We start from the raw sequence: 26856 nt of genomic DNA, 5'->3' as shown, positions 1-26856 counted from the left end.
ACAAGAGAACCTCGCAGGTGACAGAACATACTCTACTCTCCTAAGTGTCCTCTCTTCTTTAGTGTATCCTTTGGCAGTACCAGTATTGAAAGCTCATTAAGAACAATAAAACAAGGATGATAAACTAATAAAAAAATTGAATCAAAGGGTCAGTATTTGCATTCCAATACATTCGGTTCTAATTTACAGGAACTGTTAGAACAACAACTGCTTTTGCTGTTTGTTTCTGTACTAAAGTCACACTGTGTCATCCAATCCCTTTTAGCACACCGTAAGTAGCATAGGTTTTGGTTACTTCTCAAATGGAAGTCATGTATGGAAAAAAAGAAGTCACCTGCAGAACTAGCAAGTTACGAATTTACGGAGCAGTGGCACTGCAAAGCTAGAAAGGAACAGTCCATTGCAGACAGACCAATGGATATTTTGCAATCATGAAACTTGCCATTAATTAAGGAATCTCCACACACAACGTATGTTCAAAACTGCCAGTCCTGCATTAACTGTACCTGGATCCTGGGGTAACGAAACCTTGCCAGAACAAGGTGAAAATGATACATAACTATGTTCTTCCATAATGATGTTTTCCGCAGTAAAGCTTATATTAGTGAAGCCTGCAACACTTGCCCTGTTAAGAGAGGAAAAAAACAACACATACGTGACATGATTTTAACAGCCTTAAGCAAGGTTTGTGATCTCTTCAATTAGAACTCTTAGGTTTCAACTGCAGCGAGATAAATACCTGTATGAATGAAGTGGAGTCAATGGTCCATTTTTATAGCCATACATGGTGTTTCCCTTGCCTACATCGATGATGTTCTGAGAACGGAAAGAAGGTAGTTTTGCCTTCTCTGTGTCTGCGACATAAGTCACATAGGTGCCGGTCTTCTTTTTCTTGAAATCTTCGTATGTGTAGTTCAATTTGGACTTCAAAGGTGGACAACCTTCAGGAAAAAACAAGGATATAAGTGGTACACATCACACACTGTTTTTATAACCATCAGCACAGTTGGAGAGGGTGTCACATAAACCACAGCTGTGACTGTTCCACAAGTACTGCCTGAAATTAAAGACTGAGGGAAACAGACAATCTCAGAAATTCCCTCTGCTGCAGTGCAATTTACTTAACTTCCCGTCTACTCCCTGGTGTTACTTGTTTCATCTCCTTTTGGTTTTACTTCTACCAAGTACAGTGGAGCTTCTCCATAACGGCATATGAGTGGTGGACTCTGGTGTCCTTGTGGACAACTTTCACTACTTAAGTCAGTCATGTCCAAACCCACTCCATCAACTACCAAATGTAGAGAATACTACACACTGTAAAAAATAAGGGCAATTTGTATTTGATAACATTGTGCTACTCAAACAACATCAAGCTTCATTCAGGGTGATGCTAAACTCATCCTGGCCTATACTGTCTGCTGTGTCTGACAAAGTCTCGCACTTACGCCCTGAGAAATGAAGGAGTTACTTTCTGCTTTCTCTTTCCATAGACACAAGTAGGACAAAACAATCAGTGACCAAAACATTTTCTTGTCTGAAAAACGCAGAACAGGATAATGCAGTCAAACGGTGACCAATAGGACACCATATGCCAAACAACGTTGCTTTGTGCAGTGTCTGCTGTTAAAAGATGAACCCTAGAAATTTGAGGCAGATTTTACAGCTGAGGCATGTATGACCTTAGACATGGTAAAACAGCTCACACTACCAACTGTCTGACAACTCAAGGGCAAGCAAACTAAGCAGAACATCTTCCTCATTTGGCTGAAGTTTGCTTATATTGCTTTCTGCTGATTGCTTTACAAAGCTAAAAGCTTCTTCTAGGAAGCTGATATAGTATTGAATTCATCATTAAAAAGGAGAAGCTGCAAAGGGGCTCTGAAAGGTTACTAAGTGGAAATGCTCTAACAAGTTTTCTACAGTCGCATAGACAAAGTTTGATCTGATATTCACTCTACCAACAGCAAAGCTCCTGTTAGCTGTAACTGCAGGAACAGGGTGCAATGTGGCTCTTCTAAAGCACTAATGTGGTTACATTAAATGCAGCTGAGGCTGGAATTAACTTAGTTGCCTAGAAATGGGTGTTCAATACCACCTGAGATGTCTTATCTGGTCCCTCATTTCAATTCCAAAAGGATGTACCTCCTGAGCAAATTGTGAATGTCTTGGTTATCACCTCAAGGCACCTCACAGCCTTAGACACAACTGCGTACACAAATGCGTAAAGTAATGAATGTCTCTCCTTAAGATAATGATGTCTATTTTAAGACAGAGAAACCCAACTCAAGCATATTCATACTATCTGAACACTACAATGCTGAAGTGATGGTTGGCCATAAGGATGGTTTTCTGCTCCTACCAAAGCACTGATCTGATTCCATACATTCACAGGATCTTTCTTCCTTATTTCCCTCAAATCTTGAAACCACCTTCTTGAATTCCTTACAATCCACCCAAAAATGCACTGAAGCTTGTCAAGACTAAACAGGACCGGTTGAAAGTACAAGCAGAGCTGTCACTGTGTGGAAGACACTGACTTTCAAATCAGCAATTCCAGGGCAGCTGAGTTGCACGTGAAAAAAATAGGAATTTTCTGCACTGACATACCATATATAGCTGGGCATTTCTTGGACATATATTGTATGGAAAAACACAGAAAAAAAAAGATGTACAGACTGCTGCATGATGAATTTCCAGTGCTAAGACAAAGGATAAGCTGGAATGTCATATCCCACTCAGAGAAAAACTATCTCCATCAGCTGTGTTATTCCTCCTATGCACAGTCAGAAATAAAAAGGTCAACTAGAACCTACACTGCAAAGAGATGTTTCTTTACTTTATGATTTGTCCCTAGACATTCATGAATTAAAGAAGACTTGATGCTTTAAAGAGGTGAGTTTTATAGAATACCATCTAGCTTTCCCTGGTGTTCTACTTCCCATGACATGTAATGCTGACAATGTTATTCAAGCCTTCCAACAACCACAACCACACACACACAAAACACCCACAACAAAACCACCATCTTACTAGATAAGTCTTCCAGCCGAAGAAGGGATGGAGAAAAACATCCTACATTGCAGAACTCTCTATATTTCTGGCTCTGAAAATTATTCTCTTGGGAAGAAGGATACTACTCAGTCTTGTGGCAGTAACCACTAGCAAATTGAGTAACCACTGGCAACCACTAGCAACAGCACAACAGCAATACTTCAGTCTTATATACAAGGATAACTCAGGCTGAAAAAGGCTGAGTGAAAACAGTGGCTTTGTGAAAACAAGAAGTGATTTGGCTTCAGTCAATCACGGTATTTGCCTTATGATTGTTGAAAGCTGATTGAAAACAGAGCAAGCTTTTCCTCTCTCCATTTAACACCTATTTAGAGTTTAAAACATCTGATATTCATCACAGCAAATTTTTTGTCCTAACATAATGCTATCTGATAAACTGTTTCACACAGCTAGGAGACAACATTTTAAAAATCTTACCTTCTTCTTCTGTTATGATCATTACTGCATAGGCTTTTAATGGTCCATACAGTGTCTCAAAATCAAAAAATTCAACAGACAATGAGTTGTGACTAAGCACCTTGACTACAGGAGCTGTTTCTGGAGTAGGTGGATCTATAAACAGAAATATTTTTAGTACCTTAATGTCAGGTAAAGATAATTTTTTCAAATAAGAAAATATTGTAATAATGACATCATTCACATCATGCATATTTATCATCAAATCATTTAGGTTTGAAAATACCCTTAAGACCATCAAGTCTAACCATTCACCTAACTATGAACTCTACCACCAGGCCATGTCGCTCAGTGCCACATCCTCACACCTCTTAAATACCTCCAGAGCTGGGGATCCACCACCTCCCCGTGCTGCCCATTCTAAAGCCCGACCACCCTTTCCACGAAGAAATTCTTCCTGATATCCAACCTAAACCTCCCCTGGCACAACTCCAGGCTGTTTCCTTGCGTCCTATTACTTGTCACCTAAGAAAAGAGACCTACATCCACATCGCTGCAACCTCCTTTCAAGGTGGTTGTAGACAGCGATGAGGTCTCCTCCCTCAGCCTCCTTTTCTCCAGACTAAACAGCCCCAGCTCCCTCAGCCGCTCCTCATGTGTCTTGATTTCCATCCCCTACACCGGCTTTGCTGCTCTTCTCTGAACATGTTCCAGCAACTCAATGTCCTTCTTGCAGTGAGGGGCCCAAAAGTGAACACAGTGCTTGAGGTGCGGCCTCACCAGAGCCGAGTACAGGGGGACGATCACGTCCCTTGCCCTGCTGGCCACACTGGGTCTGGTACAAGCCAGGATGCCATTGGCCTTCTTGGCCACCTGGGCACACTGCTGGCTCATGTTCAGCCAACTGTCAACCAACACCCACAGGACCTTTTCTGCCAGGCTGCTTTGCAGCCACTCTTCCCCAAGTTTATGTTGCTGCATGGGGTTGTTATGACCCCAAGTGCAGCACTGGCATTTAGCCTTGTTGAATGCCATACGACCGGACTCAGATTACACTTGGCATGAATGTAGTGTTCTTTTCATAATCTGCATGATGATAATGTACTGTGTATCAATTACGCTATTCTGCAATTGTGCAGTTAATGTTTTGGTCCTGTAAATATCTTCCATTCTCAGATCTCAATGCTTACCTGTAATGCTTGTTTTACATGTTTTCTGCACTGGAGAACTTGTATTATCATTTGAAAAAGTTGTAACAGTAACATTATAGGTTTTGAAATAATCCAAAGGTGATGTTTTGAAGCCTTCTCCTGAACAAGACCGACTCTCTTCTTCTTTTATAACCCAAGAATCAATAGATATTTTAATGGTGAAGCCAGAATAGTGACCATAAGGACATTCCCACTTCAGCATTAGGTAAGACATATTAGCCACCGATTCACACTGAAATGAATTCACTGAGGAAGGAACTGCACAAAAAAAAAAAAAAAGAAAAAGAAAGGTTTCTATTTATAAGCTCTTCTGTGTATAAGCGTTTGTAAAACACTGGTATTGCTTTCCACTTTTAAACAGACGAAGCTACTGCCTACAAAGAACTTGCCACACAATGAGGAAGAGTATTTAGCACACTGTAAGTACACAGACCCCCTTTTGTGCCAATTTCTCTGCAGACAGGTTTACTGAGAAAATTGGGGTTGGATAAGTGTCAATATCAGCAAAGCTTTCCAATACTGTTCAAAAAACAGCCTTTGATATTCGTAACTCCCTCAGTGGTTCACGGATAGCTGGACCGGATCTGACAAAAACTTCATCCTGTCGTCTATCCTGTCTCCAGCAACAGGCGAGCATGAATACAAAGAAAAGAATGCAGGATTGAAGGATGCAGACATGCTAGCATATAAAGGAGAAGTTATACATGGCCCCATGGGGAATGCAGACAAGAGCACTAGGGTCACTTTACGTGTAGAAAGTGACTGAAGAACACACCAACGATCCAAGAGGAAATAACAGTGAATCCAAACAAAACGCAAAGGAGACTGAAAAGAACCACAAGTGACCCTTCAACATAGTGCCAAACAGAGGAAGGGGGATACCTAGCAGAGAGTTACAGCAGGAGCAGCGTGTGAGCCATTCCAAACAGCCTCTCTGCTGCCCTCCCTCCAGGGAAAGGGAGGGAAACTGCTCCAAGTCCCAGGGGTTGCTCTATGACAGGGGGTCTCACTCTAGGACAGGACCCCAGGGGTCAGGACAGGGCAGACTAAGCCACCTCCTTCAGGTCTGGACTGTAGCTAGCCCTGGCAAGACAAGACCTTGTGGTCACCAGTTACAGGAGCACAGGCTGCTCAAACCAGTTTAGAAGACTCTGGAGACCAAACAACTGAACTAGCTCTGTGACAGGCAAGACAAGACTCTGTCAACAGTCACAAAAGTTTGCTACCAAAGACAGAAGAAGCAGAGGCAGAGCCACACTGGACTCTTTTGCACAGACTAAGTAAGCATTATGAGCAGCCAAGCAGCATGTTCAAAGTGCCAGAGACACTCTTAATGGGTTCATCACAAGGCACCTCTGGAAATCCCAGTAAGAACCTCTGGACAGATTCACTTCACCTCAGTTAAAATCAGACAAAGCAAAGGAAAGGACAAAGCAACGCAACAAGGGGAAAACATCACAGTGCTTAGCATAACGAACACAGGACCACCTCCATCTTCACCACTCTGCTGAGGAGCTGAGTGGAGCAGCATAGACAAGAGCTGCCCAGCAGTGCTGCCACGACTCAGCCACAGCCAAACATCCTTCAAATGCGTGAAGTTCTGCAGGCAAAATACACCATGTGGGAGCCCTTCAAAACAAGGGTGTGAAGCCCAAAACCAAACGGGAAAGAAAGCAAAAACATGTTCCACACAACCCCTGTCCACACAAGCATGACCAACAAGAGGTGGGCAGTGTATAGCACCTATGCCTGCAGCAGCATTTCACCCATCAGGCAGAGCCCTGTGCTGCACAGCACAACACAGTCCACAAAAACATGACTGCAAGCAGCTGAGACTTACCTGTGGATTTGTTTACAGTCACTCCTTCTCCTTCCATCTGACCATCAGCCGCTACTGCAAATACCGTGAAATTGTAATTTGTCCCAGGGATTAACTCGGCAATTTCGGCTTCCTTGACATTTGACGTATCATTCCAAATGGAGGTACCATTTGCAACCTCTATCCTGTATGTGTATGGGTCCAAAGCAGTGTCGTTCACCCTCCATGTCAAGGCAACAAAAGTCTCACCAACATCCACTACCTGGAGATCAAGAACTTTGCTGGGCTCTGGAAAGGCAAAACAACAATCCATCAACCTGTAACGATATCTGCTGACAAATGGGGATAGAAAAAACTCAGGCACACCACTGCTTCACTCCCTTCACACCAATCATCGTTCAAAGTGCAGGGGCACCCAGCAACAGCACCAGATGCTCCCAGAGACTCGTCCATCAACGGGCTTGTAAAGGAAAACTACAAAAAAGAATAGTCGTTTTGAGTGGGGTCCATCTCCATTTTGCCCTCCAAAGCAGGAGTGTATAGCACCACCGTGCCAGCATTCAAGAGCTAGAGAGGTGGGCAGGAAGAAGATGAGGACCAAGGAGGAGATAGGGAAGAAAGACAATTAAAACAAAAACCAAAATCAGATAAGGGCAATGTTTCTGCTGCACTCTAAGATCCCATCCTTTGCATATAGCCCACATCAGGCTCCAGCACCAAAACATCCCTTCGGTCCTCAGCCATACTGAACTACAAGCCTTAAGCAGGCAGGCAGAGCCCCGAGCTGCACAGCACAACACAGCCCACCACAAACACGACTGCAAGCAGCTGAGACTTACTTGTATACTGGCTTATGGACACTCCTTCTCCTTCCGTCTGACAATCAGCCGCTACTGCAAATACCGTGAAATTGTATTTTGTCCCAGGGATTAACTCGGTAATTTCGGCTTCCTTGACATTTGACGTATCGTTCCAAATGGAGGTACCATTTGCAACCTCTATCCTGTACGTGTAGGACTCCGAAGCAGTATCATTCACCCTCCATGTCAAGGCAACAAAAGTCTCACCAACATCCACTACCTGGAGATCAAGAACTTTGCTGGGCTCTGGAAAGGCAAGACAAAAATCCATCAACCTGTAACAATATCTGCTGACAAATGGGGACAAAAAAAAAACAACAAAAAAACACAGGCACGCCACTGCTTCACTCCCTTCATGCCACTCGTCATTCAGAGTGCATGGGCACCCAGCACAGAAACTCCCCACGTGCAATCTGGTTTGTGCATAGGAGCATTTAAAACAGGGGTCTGAAGCCCACAGTTCCTACAATTTTTATTTTAAATTCCATTCTTAATAGCATTTTACAATAAAATAAAAAGAAATTTCAAAATGCAATTTAAAAATTTAAAATAGAATTTTTTTAAAAAAAAGTCTACTTCCCCTCCAAACTTAGGGAAGATAGGTCCTCAAGAAAAATCTCTATGCTGCAAGCTTTACTGACTGGTTTCACCAACTGCTTACTACCAAGGTTATGCTTCTTCTGCATTCTAACCTCCCACGCTTGGCATATAGCCCACATCAGGCTCCAGCACCAAAACATCCCCTCTGTCCACAGCCATACTGCACTACAAGCCTCAAGCGGGCAGGCAGAGCCCCGAGCTGCACAGCACAACGCAGCCCACCACAAACACGACTGCAAGCAGCTGAGACTTACTTGTACACTGGCTTATGGACAGTCCTTCTCCTTCCGTCTGACCATCAGCCGCTACTGCAAATACTTTGAAATTGTATTTTGTCCCAGGGAATAACTCAGTAATTTCGGCTTCCTTGGCATTTGACGTATCGTTCCAAATGGAGGTACCATTTGCAACCTCTATCCTGTACGTGTAGGACTCCGAAGCAGTGTTGTTCACCCTCCATGTCAAGTTGACAGAAGTCACACCGACATCTGCTACCATGAGGTCCAGAACTTGGCTGGGCTCTGGAAAGGCAAGAAAATAAACTGTCAAGACAGAGAAATGCAGAGAGTGGAAAAACCACAGTCACATTTCGCTACTCCACATAGATTAAGTGTTAACTGTAGCCATGCTGCACTTCTATAGTATCAACGCCCTGCTTCCAATATCCAGGGACATATCTCAGGAAAAGCCACAGAAATTTTGGAGGAGATTCTCTTTATTTTATTTCACATACTAAAATCACTTGTTTCCACAATGGCTTCCCAGACAGACAGACAGATGGAATTCAGGGAAGGAAGCAGAATGCAGGACAGTGTTGGTCTGTTAGCTCAAGACTGGGCCCATGAGTGTCTTAATCTGAGCTTCCCAGCACAGCCTCTCTGGGACAGCAGAAGGAAACTGTGCATGCAACAGTGACCCACACTGGGGGGTCGAGGTTGGCAAGTCTAAATCAGCACAAACACTGGGTAGACACGACTCACCTTGGGCAGCTTAGACAAGCTCCGCTAAGTAGAAGCATCTCCAGGATACGCTGCCCCTAATTGCTCTGTATATGGACACTGCCTGTTCCCTTTCCACGCCTGAGCTCAACACATAAGACAGCTCTTCTGCCATCTGCCCCTCTGATCTGGGGAAAAGGTGCCAGAGCACAAAGCAGACAGAGCTGGCACCGCTCCTGATAACGTGGTCCTAGGCAATGTCACTGCTCACAGAAGCCATGGGCCTCTGCAGAGAGCTCAAAACAAGCTTTGAGATCACTAAGTCTCTGTGATCTTTGTGATCCTGGGCACTGGATCCTTGCACACCACGGCCTTTTATAAAACCTGATGACAACCTCCACCAAGAAGCACTGTATGGGGCCCATTCAGACCTGATGTCCAGGCAAGGTCATGCTGTTGTAGCACCTGGACTTCTGCATAGCTCATCATCTTGGGCATTCAAGGCTAACTGCTCCACAGGCAGCTCGGACAGTCTCAGCCCTTTACCTTTTTGACAAGGACAGTCTGACATTCATGCTCAGAGGAGCCTGGAGTAAAGCAACATGGCAATGCGAAACAGTAAAAAGTTGGAAATAAAAGGAAAAAAAGCAGGGCTCTCTTACAAACTGCTTATTTAGGCACTGCATTTGAGAGAAACCGGTTCCTTACTTGTATACTGGCTTATGAACACTCCTTCTCCTTCCGTCTGACAATCAGCCGCTACTGCAAATACCGTGAAATTGTATTTTGTCCCAGGGATTAACTCGGTAATTTCGGCTTCCTTGACATTTGACGTATCGTTCCAAATGGAGGTACCATTTGCAACCTCTATCCTGTACGTGTAGGACTCCGAAGCAGTGTCGTTCACCCTCCATGTCAAGTTGACAGATGTCACACCAACACCCGCTACCTTGAGGTCCAGAACTTTGCTGGGCTCTGCAAAGGCAAGACAACAATCCATCAACCTGTAACAATATCTGCTGACAAATGGGGACAAAAAAAAAAAACAACAACAAAAAAAAAAACACAGGCACACCACTGCTTCACTCCCTTCATGCCACTCGTCATTCAGAGTGCAGGGGCACCCAGCAACAGCACCAGATGCTCCCAGAGGCTCATCCATCATTGGGCTTGTAAGGGAAAACTGCAAAAAAGAATAGTCATCTTGAGTGGGGTCCATCTCCATTTTGCCCTGCAAAGCAGGAGAGTATAGCACCACCGTGCCAGCATTCAAGAGCTAGAAAGGTGTGCAAGAAGGAGATGAGGGCCAAGGAGGAGATAGGAAAGGAAGACAATTAAACCAAACCAAAACCAAAATCAGATAAGGGCAATGTTTCTACTGCATTCTAACCTCCCACGCTTGGCATATAGCCCACATCAGGCTCCAGCACCAAAACATCCCCTCTGTCCACAGCCATACTGCACTACAAGCCTCAAGCGGGCAGGCAGAGCCCCGAGCTGCACAACACAACGCAGCCCACCACAGACACGACTGCAAGCAGCTGAGACTTACTTGTACACTGGCTTATGGACAGTCCTTCTCCTTCCATCTGACCATCAGCCGCTACTGCAAATACTTTGAAATTGTATTTTGTCCCAGGGAATAACTCAGTAATTTCGGCTTCCTTGGCATTTGACGTATCGTTCCAAATGGAGGTACCATTTGCAACCTCTATCCTGTACGTGTAGGACTCCGAAGCAGTGTCGTTCACCCTCCATGTCAAGTTGACAGAAGTCACACCGACATCTGCTACCATGAGGTCCAGAACTTGGCTGGGCTCTGGAAAGGCAAGAAAATAAACTGTCAAGACAGAGAAATGCAGAGAGTGGAAAAACCACAGTCACATTTCGCTACTCCACATAGATTAAGTGTTAACTGTAGCCATGCTGCACTTCTATAGTATCAACGCCCTGCTTCCAATATCCAGGGACATATCTCAGGAAAAGCCACAGAAATTTTGGAGGAGATTCTCTTTATTTTATTTCACATACTAAAATCACTTGTTTCCACAATGGCTTCCCAGACAGACAGACAGATGGAATTCAGGGAAGGAAGCAGAATGCAGGACAGTGTTGGTCTGTTAGCTCAAGACTGGGCCCATGAGTGTCTTAATCTGAGCTTCCCAGCACAGCCTCTCTGGGACAGCAGAAGGAAACTGTGCATGCAACAGTGACCCACACTGGGGGGTCGAGGTTGGCAAGTCTAAATCAGCACAAACACTGGGTAGACACGACTCACCTTGGGCAGCTTAGACAAGCTCCGCTAAGTAGAAGCATCTCCAGGATACGCTGCCCCTAATTGCTCTGTATATGGACACTGCCTGTTCCCTTTCCACGCCTGAGCTCAACACATAAGACAGCTCTTCTGCCATCTGCCCCTCTGATCTGGGGAAAAGGTGCCAGAGCACAAAGCAGACAGAGCTGGCACCGCTCCTGATAACGTGGTCCTAGGCAATGTCACTGCTCACAGAAGCCATGGGCCTCTGCAGAGAGCTCAAAACAAGCTTTGAGATCACTAAGTCTCTGTGATCTTTGTGATCCTGGGCACTGGATCCTTGCACACCACGGCCTTTTATAAAACCTGATGACAACCTCCACCAAGAAGCACTGTATGGGGCCCATTCAGACCTGATGTCCAGGCAAGGTCATGCTGTTGTAGCACCTGGACTTCTGCATAGCTCATCATCTTGGGCATTCAAGGCTAACTGCTCCACAGGCAGCTCGGACACAGTCTCAGCCCTTTACCTTTTTGGCAAGGACAGTCTGACATTCATGCTCAGAGGAGCCTGGAGTAAAGCAACATGGCAATGCGAAACAGTAAAAAGTTGGAAATAAAAGGAAAAAAAGCAGGGCTCTCTTACAAACTGCTTATTTAGGCACTGCATCTGAGAGAAACCGGTTCCTTACTTGTATACTGGCTTACGAACACTCCTTCTCCTTCCGTCTGACAATCAGCCGCTACTGCAAATACCGTGAAATTGTATTTTGTCCCAGGGATTAACTCGGTAATTTCGGCTTCCTTGACATCGAACGTCCTGTTCCAAGCGTGGGTACCATTTGCAACCTCTATCCTGTACGTGTAGGACTCCGAAGCAGTGTCGTTCACCCTCCATGTCAAGTTGACAGAAGTCACACCGACATCTGCTACCATGAGGTCCAGAACTTTGCTGGGCTCTGCAAAGGCAAGACAACAATCCATCAACCTGTAACAATATCTGCTGACAAATGGGGACAAAAAAAAAACAACAAAAAAAAAACACAGGCACACCACTGCTTCACTCCCTTCATGCCACTCGTCATTCAGAGTGCACGGGCACCCAGCAACAGCACCAGATGCTCCCAGAGGCTCGTCCATCAACATGCCTGGGAGGCAAGAGTAAGGAAGAGGCATCTCCAGGGGGATTCACCTCCCATTCCTTCAGAAGCAGGAGCACGCACCACCACCGTGCCAGCGCCCCCAGGGCTTCTCTTGGGAGCCCAGAGAGGTGCGCAGGAAGGAGACAAGCGTGCAGGGGAAGGTGCCGAAGAAGAAGGTGGTGCACCTTGGCACAGCCTGAGGGAAGGAAGATAAATGATTGCTGGAAGAGAAACAGAAGTGATCACCCACGACCACCCTGCTCTTTTTCCACTGCTCAGGCCCCAACCTCGCTCCCAGGGCTGGAAGAACAGAGAACACCTCCCCACAATCTCTCTGCGGCACTCTGTTCTCTGTGCCTCTGCCAACCAGGGTCAGCAGTCGTCACCGACAGACAGCGTGGAGAGATTCTGGGAATCAACAGCAAAGCCAGGAGCACATTCACACGCACGTTTCAGGACAACACGAATGACAAGAGCCAGCATCGGTTTCCTTTGAAATCCAGCCTGGAGAAAGACCAGGCTGTGCTACAGCCTTGCAGGCCAGCTCCGAAACCGGCCCTCCAACACCATGCATTCAGATGTAGGACACCCAGCACAGCAAGGTGCTCAATGGCCAAGGCAGTTCTCCTCAACTAGCACTGCCCAAAGCACATGCTCCTGCTGCAGCCTGATGGCAGACACAGGACCCCACATCACAGAAACTCCCCACGTGCAATCTGGTTTGTGCATATGAGCATTTAAAACAGGGGTCTGAAGCCCACAGTTCCTACAATTTTTATTTTAAATTCCATTCTTAATAGTATTTTACAATAAAAGAAAAAGAAATTTCAAAATGCAATTTAAAAATTTAAAATAGAATTTTCTTAAAAAAAAGTCTACTTCCCCTCCAAACTTAGGGAAGATAGGTCCTCAAGAAAAATCTCTATGCTGCAAGCTTTACTGACTGGTTTCACCAACTGCTTACTATCAAGGTTATGCTTCTTCTGCATTCTAATCCCCTCTGTCCACAGCCATACTGAACTACAAGCCTCAAGCGGGCAGGCAGAGCCCCGAGCTGCACAGCACAACACAGCACAACGCAGCCCACCACAAACACGACTGCAAGCAGCTGAGACTTACTTGTACACTGGCTTATGGACAGTCCTTCTCCTTCCGTCTGACCATCAGCCGCTACTGCAAATACCGTGAAATTGTATTTTGTCCCAGGGATTAACTCGGTAATTTCGGCTTCCTTGACATCGAACGTCCTGTTCCAAGCGTGGGTACCATTTGCAACCTCTATCCTGTACGTGTAGGACTCCGAAGCAGTGTCGTTCACCCTCCATGTCAAGTTGACAGAAGTCACACCGACATCTGCTACCATGAGGTCCAGAACTTTGCTGGGCTCTGCAAAGGCAAGACAACAATCCATCAACCTGTAACAATATCTGCTGACAAATGGGGACAAAAAAAAACAACAAAAAAAAAACACAGGCACACCACTGCTTCACTCCCTTCATGCCACTCGTCATTCAGAGTGCACGGGCACCCAGCAACAGCACCAGATGCTCCCAGAGGCTCGTCCATCAACATGCCTGGGAGGCAAGAGTAAGGAAGAGGCATCTCCAGTGGGATTCACCTCCCACTCCTTCAGAAGCAGGAGCACGCACCACCACCGTGCCAGCGCCCCCAGGGCTTCTCTTGGGAGCCCAGAGGGGTGCGCAGGAAGGAGACAAGCGTGCAGGGGAAGGTGCCGAAGAAGAAGGTGGTGCACCTTGGCACAGCCTGAGGGAAGAAAGATAAATGATTGCTGGAAGAGAAACAGAAGTGATCACCCACGACCACCCTGCTCTTTTTCCACTGCTCAGGCCCCAACCTCGCTCCCAGGGCTGGAAGAACAGAGAACACCTCCCCACAATCTCTCTGCGGCACTCTGTTCTCTGTGCCTCTGCCAACCAGGGTCAGCAGTCGTCACCGACAGACAGCGTGGAGAGATTCTGGGAATCAACAGCAAAGCCAGGAGCACATTCACACGCACGTTTCAGGACAACATGAATGACAAGAGCCAGCATCAGTTTCCTTTGAAATCCAGCCTGGAGAAAGACCAGGCTGTGCTACAGCCTTGCAGGCCAGCTCCGAAACCGGCCCTCCAACACCATGCATTCAGATGTAGGACACCCAGCACAGCAAGGTGCTCAATGGCCAAGGCAGTTCTCCTCAACTAGCACTGCCCAAAGCACATGCTCCTGCTGCAGCCTGATGGCAGACACAGGACCCCACATCACAGAAACTCCCCACGTGCAATCTGGTTTGTGCATAGGAGCATTTAAAACAGGGGTCTGAAGCCCACAGTTCCTACAATTTTTATTTTAAATTCCATTCTTAATAGCATTTTACAATAAAATAAAAAGAAATTTCAAAATGCAATTTAAAAATTTAAAATAGAATTTTTTTAAAAAAAAGTCTACTTCCCCTCCAAACTTAGGGAAGATAGGTCCTCAAGAAAAATCTCTATGCTGCAAGCTTTACTGACTGGTTTCACCAACTGCTTACTACCAAGGTTATGCTTCTTCTGCATTCTGACCTCCCACGCTTGGCATATAGCCCACATCAGGCTCCAGCAGCAAAACATCCCCTGTGTCCACAGCCATACTGCACTACAAGCCTCAAGCGGGCAGACAGAGTCCTGTGCTTCACAGCACAACACAGCCCACCACAAACACGACTGCAAGCAGCTGAGACTTACTTGTATACTGGCTTATGGACACTCCTCCTTCCGTCTGACCATCAGCCGCTACTGCAAATACCGTGAAATTGTATTTTGTCCCAGGGATTAACTCGGTAATTTCAGCTTCCTTGACATCGAACGTCTTGTTCCAAACGTGGGTACCATTTGCAACCTCTATCCTGTACGTGTAGGACTCCGAAGCAGTGTCGTTCACCCTCCATGTCAAATTGACAGATGTCACACCAACATCCACTACCTGGAGATCAAGAACTTTGCTGGGCTCTGGAAAGGCAAGAAAATATACTGTCAAGGCAGAGAAATGCAGAGAGTGGAAAAACTATTGTATTTTCCTCAACCAATTACTATTTTAATCAAGACATTCTTTTATGTTGTATGGCATGATTGCTAGCTCTATGATCTTCCTCCAACTCCTGAAGACTCACTTCATCTCAAAAATTAAAATAGTCTTGGTGCAACGGTGGTGACTTCCATACCTTAGTTGTCAGCTTCATGCAAGCTGCTGAGAAAGAATCACCCATACAACTTTTTTTTTTTTTTTCCTTTTCCTAAGCTAGCTATCCTAAAGAAAAGGCTTGCAAGATTCACAAAACTCTCCTCTAGATCCAAGGTAGGTTATTTCAGCTGTACTCCATCACATATATATTTCAAATCTCTAGGTCACATATTTGAACTGCTGCAGCTGTAATGTAAAAATTTGCCATAATAAGCAGGGAAGGGAACCCAAGTCTAATGGTGATAAAACTATTTCAAGGACATCCTACAATCACATTGTTCAGTTACACTCTTAGTCAGTTGTGTAGATAAATTTTTTGCTCATTCTCTACTCCAGTAAAGCAGTTGGATCCACTTCCTGCCACAATCCTTGCACTGTGAACTACAGTTTTGACTTAAAATGCTAACGTAGTGTAAAAGCACAGAATACACTAAAGGTTCACATCCCAGTGGCATTCCAAGTCACTTACGTGTTCCACTGTTCCGATCACTTTTTGCCTCACCAGGTAGTGGCACATCCCCTGATGATCTTTTGTTCCTACTTGTAGAGTTTACTGATAAATCATCACTACTTTTGGTTCCCATTTCTGCAATTAAGTTTTTTGATCTGCAATCCTCAGTGCCTGAAAGGAAAAAAAAATACAAGGCAGTAAGTATCTTTACAAAACTTCTGAATTCCCCACGTGAAAAAATATAGTCATTTACAGATATCTTGCAGAGACACAGACTCCTCTATTTTTTCAATTTGTTTTCCTACAGAGATTTCATTGCACATTTCCTGGTTTTACCACTTTTAACTTTTGTCAGACAATTTATATTAGATTAAGAAATTGCCACATTACTTCGGGTATTCAGTGACTCAACTCATAGTTTGAATGAAGGCTACCATGATCTGCTCTGTACAGTTTTGTTTAAAAAGAACTGAATGAACTTACAGGCACAATCTGTATGTGCATTGTTATTATGTAAAGCTAGCTGCTTTACTCAACCTGGCATAGCAACTTTATCTCTTAGCCTTAGCGTATGAGAGAAAAAAAAATTTAAAAATTCTGGTATTCACATACTGTTCCCACAAGGCAGATATGATATAGCTACAGAAAACTTTAAGTTGACATAGTGCAGCCCAATGTGAGGAGAGAGGTGATTCAGCTCTTTCAGTAACAATACACAGAAAAACTGCTATCTTAGTTGAAGCTGTGATATTGTTACATGAGCAATACGCACTGCAAGCACGCTTAGGAAAGGTGACTGTGAGCATCAGGATTCCTAGTCCTGGAGCATGGGTTTGGACAGAATCCCAACAGAACAGTTGTTTCTCAGTTTAATCGAAACTGATACACATGCAGGTTCACATGAAAGTGAAAGCAAAGAAAATACTATGAGCCAAACTCACTCACAATTCAAAGCTCCTTCAGAACTATATACAGTTTAAAGCAGTGTAAAATGTGAGTTTGTCTCTCCCATTTTAGTTTGGTCCTGAAACTTAAGGGCTAACTCATTTAAGTCTGATGTTTGGTATTAAGGTAGATCTCATCTGCAAGTAATTTTGGAAATTAGTGACACATGAAGCGTTGTCATCTTGGTAAGCACAGCAGTTGCTATACCTACTTCAAAAAATCCTCAAAGCATCACTTTGGGAGTCATTTTTGCTCTGAGTCGTTTGTTTTGTTTCGACGTATATTTTTATCCTTCTAACTATATTAAACCTGTACTTGATTTTACCAGAATCCTTTACAAACTGAAAAGCAAAAATGGATTAAAATGCTCATTTATGTCCTTATCCTTAAATGTCCTTTTTTTGTGTCCTTATATGGGATTTTTGTGTCCTTTTATATCCTTATCCTTAAATGCACTGCTTGAATTATGCTGACTAAATAGGAGTTTATATTTCTGAATGCTTTTTATAAAAAATAATTTCAGCAGTTTTTTTTAAATACTTAGCTGATGCTGTTTGACCTTTCGAAAGAAAAAAGAGGACAGCAAAAGTTACGTACAAAAAAAATACATAATTGAGTAACAGAATAATACTTACAGGCAGCTGTACATCTGACCTGGAAAACAAAAAGAAATAACAGAAATTAAAACTTTAAAACTACTGGAGGCTCAAATAAAATAAGGACTGTTTAAAAGTAACAGGTAGTAAAAAAAAAAATCAGTTTAAAAAAAAAGAAAGTATTGTTTCACTACACACTTCTCAACCTGCAAAAGAAATACCTAAAAATCTATTAACAAAAACAATACCAAAAGCATTCTGATCAATTAGAGAGAAAAAGTAAACGCGCTGGTAAAACGTTAGTTTCCATATTTTTTTCCTCTAACCAGGCAAAGTTTATTTTGTCAAAAACCTGGCTTAGCATATGGTGGTTATTTTGCACATAGAAATTTAAAAATAAACCCCAGATCTTAATTAAGAGACTTAAGTTACCCTCAATACCATCCCACAAAAAGAGGCAGATGAGACTGATAGGGTTTTTATTCATAGGGATTTTTCTTTCATCCTATGGCTGCATAAACTTTATTATTACTTCTCACAAAAGAGCATTTTGCATTTTCTGAAACAATTCAGTGAATTCAAAATTCAAAAATATTTAGTATATATTCTGAAAACCTAGTTTATCTATGTGTATGTACACACAAAATATCAGCAGTTGCCTATTAATTACAACCTGAAAATAGTCTGCTAGAAACACTGACAGGCACACAAGAATTTTGCTTTGAAAACATTTTTAGTCTTTCAACTTCATGCTTTTACTCCCAAGTAAGCCATTTCCCTTCCTGCCAGTCCCCACACAAACTGCCCTATAAATTTTCTTCATCTCCCGCCAGGTGGCAGCACAAAATGCTCCTAAAGGAGCGTACTAAAAGCACCAGACAGGGGTCTGAAGGCACTTAAGAGAAAAATAGTGATTTCCTGGAACTCACAGCCAGCTGACGCCAACCAACTGCGGCAGTCACTTTTGTCAGGCAACAAACACACGATTGCTTCAGCAGTCATAGCGGGAATTAAATACAACCATTCACCTTGCAAAGATGCACATGAGAAGGCAAAGGCAAGCAGGGAGAGGTACGCGTCCCAAGAACACGTGGGGCCCCAGCACGGTGCTGGGGACCAGCAGATCACGGTTCCCTTGTGCCACAAGGGCTTGCAGGCATGGGAGGTTTCTGGCCACACACATCTGGGTCTTCCAGCATTATGGGGTGGGCAGTTGGAGGCTGTCTCCATCCCCGACTGCTCGGGTGGTGCCTGCAGAAGGGCTGGCCCTCACAGCGAGTTGCTTCTAGAAAATCCGATTTAGCTTTATGCTGGATGATGCCTTACCCACCCAAAGCACTAAACCTGCTGATAGCAAAGGTTGACACATTTATCTGAAGCACTTCAAGTTTTGTCTCGTTTTCTTTTTCCACTCTGTTTTCTTAGACGAGGTTGCTACCACCCAACAATGCGATGAGTGAGCAATGGCCCTGAGCAACCTGCTCCTGGTGGCCCTGCTTCAGGCGGGGAGGTAGATTTGATCATCTCCAGGGTCCCTTCCACCCTCGCCCATTCCATTTCTGAGCTTCCACAAGCTAACTAGAAATAAGCGGCTATATCGTGACAACACAACATAGAGCTTGAATACCAAATCGCTCGCCCCTCAGCTCTCCTGTTGCCACAACCAGCTCCAGCAGCAACAGGGTCACAGGCCCTGGAAGACACACTCTCAAAAAGTTAGAGGATACCATTAAGTCTTGTTCTTCGTATAAGTGGCTACAAAAAGCACTCTGCAAAGATAAGGCAGACAAGCTGACTAGAAGAAACACAGCAGAAGGAAACCCTTCGGCTTTACAATAGTGAGAAATGCAGTAGAAGAGACCCCCAGCCTGCGATGGTGTCATTACTGCAGCAAAATGTTCGGCTGCACTTTTTAAGCAAAAAAGTGCTTGTAAGAGGCAAAGAAGCAACTCCTGATCTTCTCCAGTGCAGTCCTGCAGACAACTCAGGACACAAAGGACAATACTCGGGTTCACATCTCCTACATACAAATGTAACAGTCATTGTCAACCTTTCTGAATATTTGAGAGCCCAGCCAAATCACTAGGCCTTTAGGAAGTGAAGAAATGTGTTCATTTGCACTCAGGTCAAGAGTCCTTCTGTATTCTTTCACAAACAAGTGGCCAAGGAAGAAGTGACTACGAAGGGAAAAGCCACTCAAAGGCAGGAAAACAGCCCTGTGCAGCATTCCAAGTACAAGCACTGAGCTACCTGGAAACAGCTGCTGAATGATGAGCAAGAGGTGAGATTCCCTGAAAGGCAGGACAATCTAGAAGCAAAGCCAGAAAGATGCTGTGCTTAATAAGAAAGGAAAATTGCAAAAAGAAAAACAAAGAACAATGTAAAATGAAACAGAAGTGTGTACGTCACAGTGATTTCTACTGCCCCACAGGCAAAACAGCAACAGCCTGACATCACTCACAACCTGTCCTTAAGTTATTCTCTCTTCTGTAAAAACCACCTGAAGATGCCAGTGTTCTTGAATTTTAAAGTTTCTCAGTTCTTTCTCCCTAAAGTTCGAGTTCAGGTTTAGGGCATCCTTCCTGAGCAACAGGAAAAACAGACATTAGATGAGTGACAAATAGCTATGCCACTACCAAGCCCCTCACACCCCTGTTTCCTACCTCCTCATTTCTTCCCTGCCTGCCCAAACAATACACACATTAATTCCTGGTTTGCCCCAAGCTACGACCATCTGATCTAACAGCAACTTACTACCAAGCTGCCACGAACTCAGTTGTACAGTCATGCGTTGGTTTTGTTAATGATGCTCAAGCAACAGAAGGAAAGTTGTGCTAAAACTTCTGTCTTGTGATGAACGAACGTCTTCCTGGCATTTTATTTGCTTTTGTTCATCACAGACTTCAGCAATCTCGCAATACCCCTCTGACTTTCCAGAATCCTACATACTAACCAAATTGAACAAAGCACACCCTGCCGGCAGCAGACAGCCCTCCTTTTGAAACCCAAAACCACGCAAAACAAATGATCCCATTCCCGAGCGTCAGCCTGCCTGACTCAGTCATTCCATGCTGTATTTTTCAACAAGCCATCGACTTAACTGTTCTCCAGCCTCCTGTTATTACTTAATGAAATGCTATTTATACAAAACATTTGTTTATTATTTCAGAGGATATTCATGCTGAACACCTGATTCTCCTTGGGTTCACACCTGACATGCCCAGAGCCGTGCCAATTCCACTTTTCTTTTCAACTACATTAATCCATTATACTCATGTACGGAGCTGTTCCCTCCTTCCCGCCCCAGACAGCGGGAATGTGCTGGGAAGAACATCTCTCCCCAAGAAAAGCTAGGAAATATTCAACAGATCAAGCAAACAAAAAGACAGCAAAACGTGAAACAGTGAACATTTCAACTGAACAACAGGAGAGGTGTGCATACACAAACTCATCGCTGTCATCAGCTATCATCAGCAAATGAATCTTTTCACATGTCACACAGCAACACGCAGTCTGACCAGAGGCGTGTGCTTTGCAGGGGAGCTGAAGAATTCATCTGCACTCACATGAGGTCTGTCCTGCGCTCCTCATTTGTTTTGTGGGGTGTAAGAACTGCAGGACTCAGCTCCATCCTCCTCAGGTAGACAGTCAGGTCACATCACTGAGGAATCATTATTATTTTCATAGGTAATTTTACCAGTGAAGAAACTAAGATGGGCTGAGGGAAAACATTTTCAAAAATTCTACGTGACTGAGAAGCCAAAGCTGCACTGATGTTTGCCAAGAGTCAAAGCTTTTCAAGAGTAGGATCTGAAATGTGCCTGCCATACATGAGCACCAGAGTAGCCACGGGAGCTGGGCTGCAGCAGGAAGGCCAGTGGTGACTCTCCTTCTGCTGGCAGCAAGACTTTGGATCAACTCTACAACTTCTCTCTACAACTACCTGAAAGAAAGGTGTGGGGATCTGGAGGTCAGCCTCTTCTCACAGATAACTAGCAATAGGACAAGAGGGAATGGCCTCGAGTTGCACCAGGGTAGGTTCAGGTTGGAAATTAGGAGACATTTCTTCTCAGAAAGAGCAGTCAGGCATTGAAATGGGTTGCCCAGGAATGTGGTAGAGTCACCGTCCCTGGGGGCGTTCAAGGAAAGGTTGGACATGGTGCTTAGAGTCATGGCTTAGTGGGTGACATTGGTGGCAGGGGGATGGCTGAACCAGATGATCTTGGAAGCCCTTTCCAACCTTACTGATTATAGGATTCCACGATTCCAACTAGGCTGTGCTGCCGAACTGCACCCTCCAGCAAAGTTTGGGTTCCTGCACAGGGGGAAAACCCTTGTCGACAGCAACCCACCTGCCTGGGGTTCTCCAGTTTCCAAAACAAACAGCGTGGTCTGGTTCATGTAAATAGAGGGTTAGGAAGTTGGCTCTAGAGTCAAAGTGTGAGCAAACCAAAACATCCTAACCAAGAAAACCCCTTAGCCACAAATCTTTCCTGAGAAGACACTTGAGGCTGCTGCTTACTATTTCGTGTGTGCTCACCAGTGTGTGCCTTGTGACTCAGATGCAAAAAGCCAGGAAGCTGCTCACACCCCTCTCACAGCTAACGATCTTTCACACCTGTACCTTCTGATCTTCTCTTCTCCACCCACCCATCCTCTCAGGTTTGGAAGAGCTCTACACAAATACCACCAAGCTGTCATTACTGTCATCTCCAAATTCCTTCTCAAAGCCCCTTCACAACGGCAATCGAAATCAGACTATTGGCTAATTAAGCTCAGTGCCCACTGAACTTGATCTCGCTTCCTTTTTTCCCCTGCTGTGTGCACCTACCACTAACTGTCCCACACCCATGACTGTGGGCTTTTAGGGCAAGCCAACACACTGAAACCATCACGATAGTTTTAAGACTCCAGGCTTTGCTGAAGTTAGCAGCCATCGCTGCCCAGCTGACAAATACTAACTAGCAAAGCCACAATGACTCCAATGCTTGTAGTCTTCTCTGACACCTCAGATATTTCATACTTGGCACAGATTTATTCAGAAAGCATTCCAACAGAAAGGTTTCACTCTAAGTCACACAAAATAAGTGAAAACTAAAGCCAGGAATGCCACCATGAAGCCCTGCAACGCTGATGGTGAGATTGCCCAGGCATTGCATCCACAGACTGACAAGGCCCTCCAATAATTGCTGATTTTCTAGGACTTGTAAGGCATTGACTGCTGCTCCAGCTAGGGACATGTTCCCACTGCGTTGGGAGTATAGAATCTAGACCAGCAGGATGCGTTTCTGCAGGAGGTAACAGTCTCAAAGGCTGGCCGCGATTTGGACAGACGCAACATTCTTGTCTCTTTCAACCCATCTCAGGGCTGTTTCACCTTATTAATTTCCACGTTATTGCCAAATCAATGGATTTTGTAGGCTTACAGCACAGGGCAATCAAAATGAGATTACATGAACTGGGACTTAAAACCATGTCCCACTCATTTGGCATGAATGAGCCTATATGAGCCTACTTCAAATCATGCCTTACTTTGTCAATTTCTGGCTTTGGGGAAAAAAAAAAAAAAAGATCATAACAGAAAATGAACTAGAATATACTGCCACAGTCTCTTGCCTTATTTTCTAATTTCTTCCTAAAATGTCATAAGTCTTTAATTCCAAATGCTTCTCTGCATTTAAGCAAAGTCTATGCACACAAATAATTATACTGTTACACCGTTGTAGAATGCATAGTAATTCACAAAGCCTAAATGCAATTAAAGGTATGCCAAGCCAAGGAAAGCGTTTCCCCTCATGCTTACAGTATTCAAAGAAAAAAGGCAATGCAGCTTAAGCAAGTGTGTGTAGATTGGCTCCAAGCTATGCTAACAGTCCAGAGCTCTCAGCAATTTCAGTGGCATTGGTAAATTCTCAGCCTACCTGCATCAAGTCCTTACTACTTGAATGGGAAAATAGGAGGCAATTGGAGGCTAAGGCAGAAGCTAACCTTTAATTAAGTTATAAAGTTTCATTTAACATTATTTTCTGGATTTGGTGCAAGTTTATTGGTGGTGGTGGTAGTAGTGTTTTGGGGGTGTTTTTATTTGTGTTTTTTTTTTTTTTCTTTCCCCGATGTATTTTTATTCTGCTAAATCATTCTAACTGTAACCCACAATAGGTTGTTTGATTTAAAGTAGCTCTAGATGAACTCAATAACATGACATATTCTCTTTCAAAGCAAAACTGGAGATAACGCTGCAGTGAGTGTCAGCTCTGTATCCTCTGGTATCTTAGGCAGGCACTCATGGCACATCCACAAAAAAACATTTCACAGAGTGGTTTAAGAGGGTTTATCCTGGGGGGAAAGCTCAAGTTTTAGAAGCAGAATTCAAGTTTTTGTGAGATATTTGGAGTCTTCATTTAATCCTAAATGAGCAGCAATGCTAACGAGACTGCATGGGGCTAGCTGGAGGTCCAAAATCCAGAAGAAAGAAAAATGAGCTGATGTTTGCTATTAATTGGGTAGGGCTGGGCCCCCTTCTGACACCATGTTGTTTTAGGAAGCTATGCAAAACCCTAAAGCAGTTAATAGCTATACACAACTGTGCATAGGTTATTTTGAGATGTTATGCAGTTATGTGGAAGAAGGAAGACTATTTCCACTTTACAAATACTTGTATTTGACCCCTGACATTTCTAAATTCTGTCTTCCCCGAAGCAAGCTTTTCTCCAAAGAGGGACCAAATATAATTTTTTCCACTGACTTTTATGAAAAAGTTTGAGATTCTGTTTTGTGCAGCACCTCCAGTGAACTAAAAATGCTGTGAAAGACAAAGCCTTGTAGAAAAGCCAAGATGAGACACTGAATGAAAATTCACAGTGAAATATACTGGAGAAAATCTTTCCTTCCTCTCCTGGTTTTACTCTGTATTTGACCTGTATCTGCTTCTCAGATGGCTAACCTAGGAGTGAGGAATTTTCTGGGCAACATATCTGAAATAAAGAGAAAAATATCTAGAATGGAACTCATCTGAAGTGCACCTGTTAGACCTCCTTCTCCTCCTCAGTCCTACCCTTCTAGAAAAGGTTTCTGAGGGAAGTTTTCCAGTGGTTTGGTACCAGGTGATGACTCATCTACCTGTGCACATACAGAACAAGCAACAGAAATACCTAAGGCCAAGAAGCACAGATTTTGGTAGCAAATTGGCTGATAGTAGGCCCAGACACCAAACACGACTGCATTACAACTGATAGCTCACCACTGACCTTAAGAAGCACCATTAGACCTCATTCCAATGGTTTCCAGATGAGAAATCAGTTTAAAACTTTTCCATGCAACCCAACAGCTTCTCTATGTTTCCCCCAAACCTGCAGGTCCTGAAGAACTCCGGGCCATGGGTGCTGCAAGCCACCTCAGTTTGGCAGCACCGCTCTAAGCATCTTGCATTCATCCAGCTGACAAAGCAACAACAAAACTTCATCCTGGAGAAAGGCTGCACAGTTTAATGAGTCTACATTTTCCATATAAACCAATCAGCCCTACGTATAGCATCTCCTCAGTGATGGTCCTGCTGAAGGAGTTTACGAACAGAACAGTGTGCTCATTCAACAATGGCAATGAGTATTATTTAGAACAGCCACTTATTAAAAAACAAATTATTATCCTACTCAAGCTGCTTATCGCACCAACATCGGTGTAAAGTGCAGCTGAGTGTGCAATGAGCAATGCCTGAATGGAAAAACTCCTCTTTTAATACGAATTTTCAGTTAACACAGACATTTTCTTTCAAAATTAAGAGTTTACAGCATCAACCTTCATTTTATACAAACAAAGCACATTCCTGCATGTGGCTTAAGAGCACTGTTTTTTTTCCACTCTGAGTCATTGCTTAGGCACACCCTGGAAGGAGTAGGATACAATGAAAAAAGGAAAGAGAAAAAAAAAGAGAAAAAAAGAGTCCTGTGGCAACAACACAATGCTAACTGTCCCCAAATCAGCAGGGTTGGCCACCCAGACAACATGGAAAATGCACACCAGAGCCAGCAGCTGCCTGGCCTTTGCTGTGCAGTCATGAAAATGAGGGGCATTTCCTGACAGCGCCCTATTTCAGATCTGTTGAGAGTGATTGAGGCTCTGAGTTTCTCTCTTATCAAAAGTAGATTTCCTTTTCCCAAGTCGGACACTTTGGATTCTTTAGAGTCCTTGCTCAGGAAAGTGTTAAAGCTCACTTTTGAGCTGCATTTGGTTTGAGAGTTTTCAAAGTACTTCTAACTAGAAAGGGATTTTAAAAGTTATATAGAAAACTTAGATACGACATGAAGAGAGAAAGATGATTTGCAAACAAAGACGAAATTTTTAATCCATGACACCCTGCCCAGGGGCAGGAGAACCATGGCCTGTGAAAGCCTTCAGCTTACTTCCTCCCACGAGGAGCTCAAAATTCTGTCCTGCTAGACAGAAATCCTTCTTTTATGGCAGTCTTGACGTTGGTTCATGAAAAGCTTGTTGCTTCCTGTGTTCCTGTGTTTTTTCTATACATGTCTTAGGACCATTCATCTATTTGCCCTTATCAGGCTCCTGAAAACTTCCTAATTTAAAAAGCAACGAGGTGTGCAGATGTGATAAACCAGCCTGCGACCACTGCCTGACACAAGGACCTTTCAGGCTAACCTTCATCTCCTCCTTCATGCTCTGTTACTGTTTATTACAATTTATTTATGCTCCTTCAGTTCGTTCACTTCTACCTCTATGTAAAACACTGCACAAGAACCCAAATCTCTATTGTGTTTCCCTTGCCCTTTAGCTGGGAAAATCTATCCACAGGGAGGCAGGGAGGAAAGCAATCCTTCCCGGCCATCCCCAAAAAGTAGCTCTGGTTTGGTAGTGCAGCCTTTAGACCACTAGAGGCCTCAATAAAACCAGCAAACTTCAGCCTGAATGACTAACAGTGAAACATGCCTGCATTTCCCCCCAAATTGACATATACCGGAAAATACAAGGCTAAGGATGAACGTGCTGGAGTAGGCTGGGCGGATGTAGATGTAAACGCCAGCTGAGCCGCAGTCGTGGGAGCTGACGCCACCATGCCTGGCTGGCTAAGGCAGGCTCAGTGCATCTTCAAGCATCACAAACCTGTCACAAGGGAAGTAATTTTTATACAGTAAGTTATCGTCTAGACCTCATAGTTTCTTCACAGTGGTTATTTACTACTTGTCACATCTTTAGCTGCGCTGTTTTGTATCGAGCCTGCAATTTTTGATGAGCCCTAATAGCAAAGTAGCATCAGATCATTTTCTTCAAAATAAATGCGAATTGCCTCATAGCAAAAAGTGTGGAGCTAAACATGTTTCAACTCTAAATTAAGTCAGA

At 44.0% G+C, this 26856-nt stretch overlaps 1 protein-coding gene across 7 annotated transcripts in view; it reads right to left on the bottom strand.

Annotated features, from left to right (window-relative positions):
• The window catches only part of PTPRJ (protein tyrosine phosphatase receptor type J), a 123763-nt gene that overhangs the window by 9546 nt on the left and 87361 nt on the right, over positions 1–26856 (bottom strand). For all 7 annotated transcript variants that reach the window (XM_066998906.1, XM_066998908.1, XM_066998905.1 and 4 more), the window contains 14 exons: positions 17545–17563; positions 15983–16135; positions 15018–15281; positions 13412–13678; positions 11843–12109; positions 10449–10715; positions 9605–9871; positions 8213–8479; positions 7338–7604; positions 6520–6786; positions 4659–4937; positions 3490–3624; positions 740–941; positions 507–625 (listed from right to left, as the gene is read on the bottom strand). In XM_066998906.1, the coding sequence (XP_066855007.1) occupies positions 507–625; positions 740–941; positions 3490–3624; positions 4659–4937; positions 6520–6786; positions 7338–7604; positions 8213–8479; positions 9605–9871; positions 10449–10715; positions 11843–12109; positions 13412–13678; positions 15018–15281; positions 15983–16135; positions 17545–17563 (3040 nt within the window). The remainder of the gene's footprint in view (positions 1–506; positions 626–739; positions 942–3489; positions 3625–4658; positions 4938–6519; positions 6787–7337; positions 7605–8212; positions 8480–9604; positions 9872–10448; positions 10716–11842; positions 12110–13411; positions 13679–15017; positions 15282–15982; positions 16136–17544; positions 17564–26856) is intronic.

Source organism: Anser cygnoides, chromosome 5, assembly GCF_040182565.1.
Source record: "Anser cygnoides isolate HZ-2024a breed goose chromosome 5, Taihu_goose_T2T_genome, whole genome shotgun sequence".
Classification (NCBI taxonomy): domain Eukaryota; kingdom Metazoa; phylum Chordata; class Aves; order Anseriformes; family Anatidae; genus Anser; species Anser cygnoides.
The sequence above is the reverse complement of the archived record's forward strand: the minus strand, read 5'-3'. Positions and strand labels throughout refer to the sequence as shown.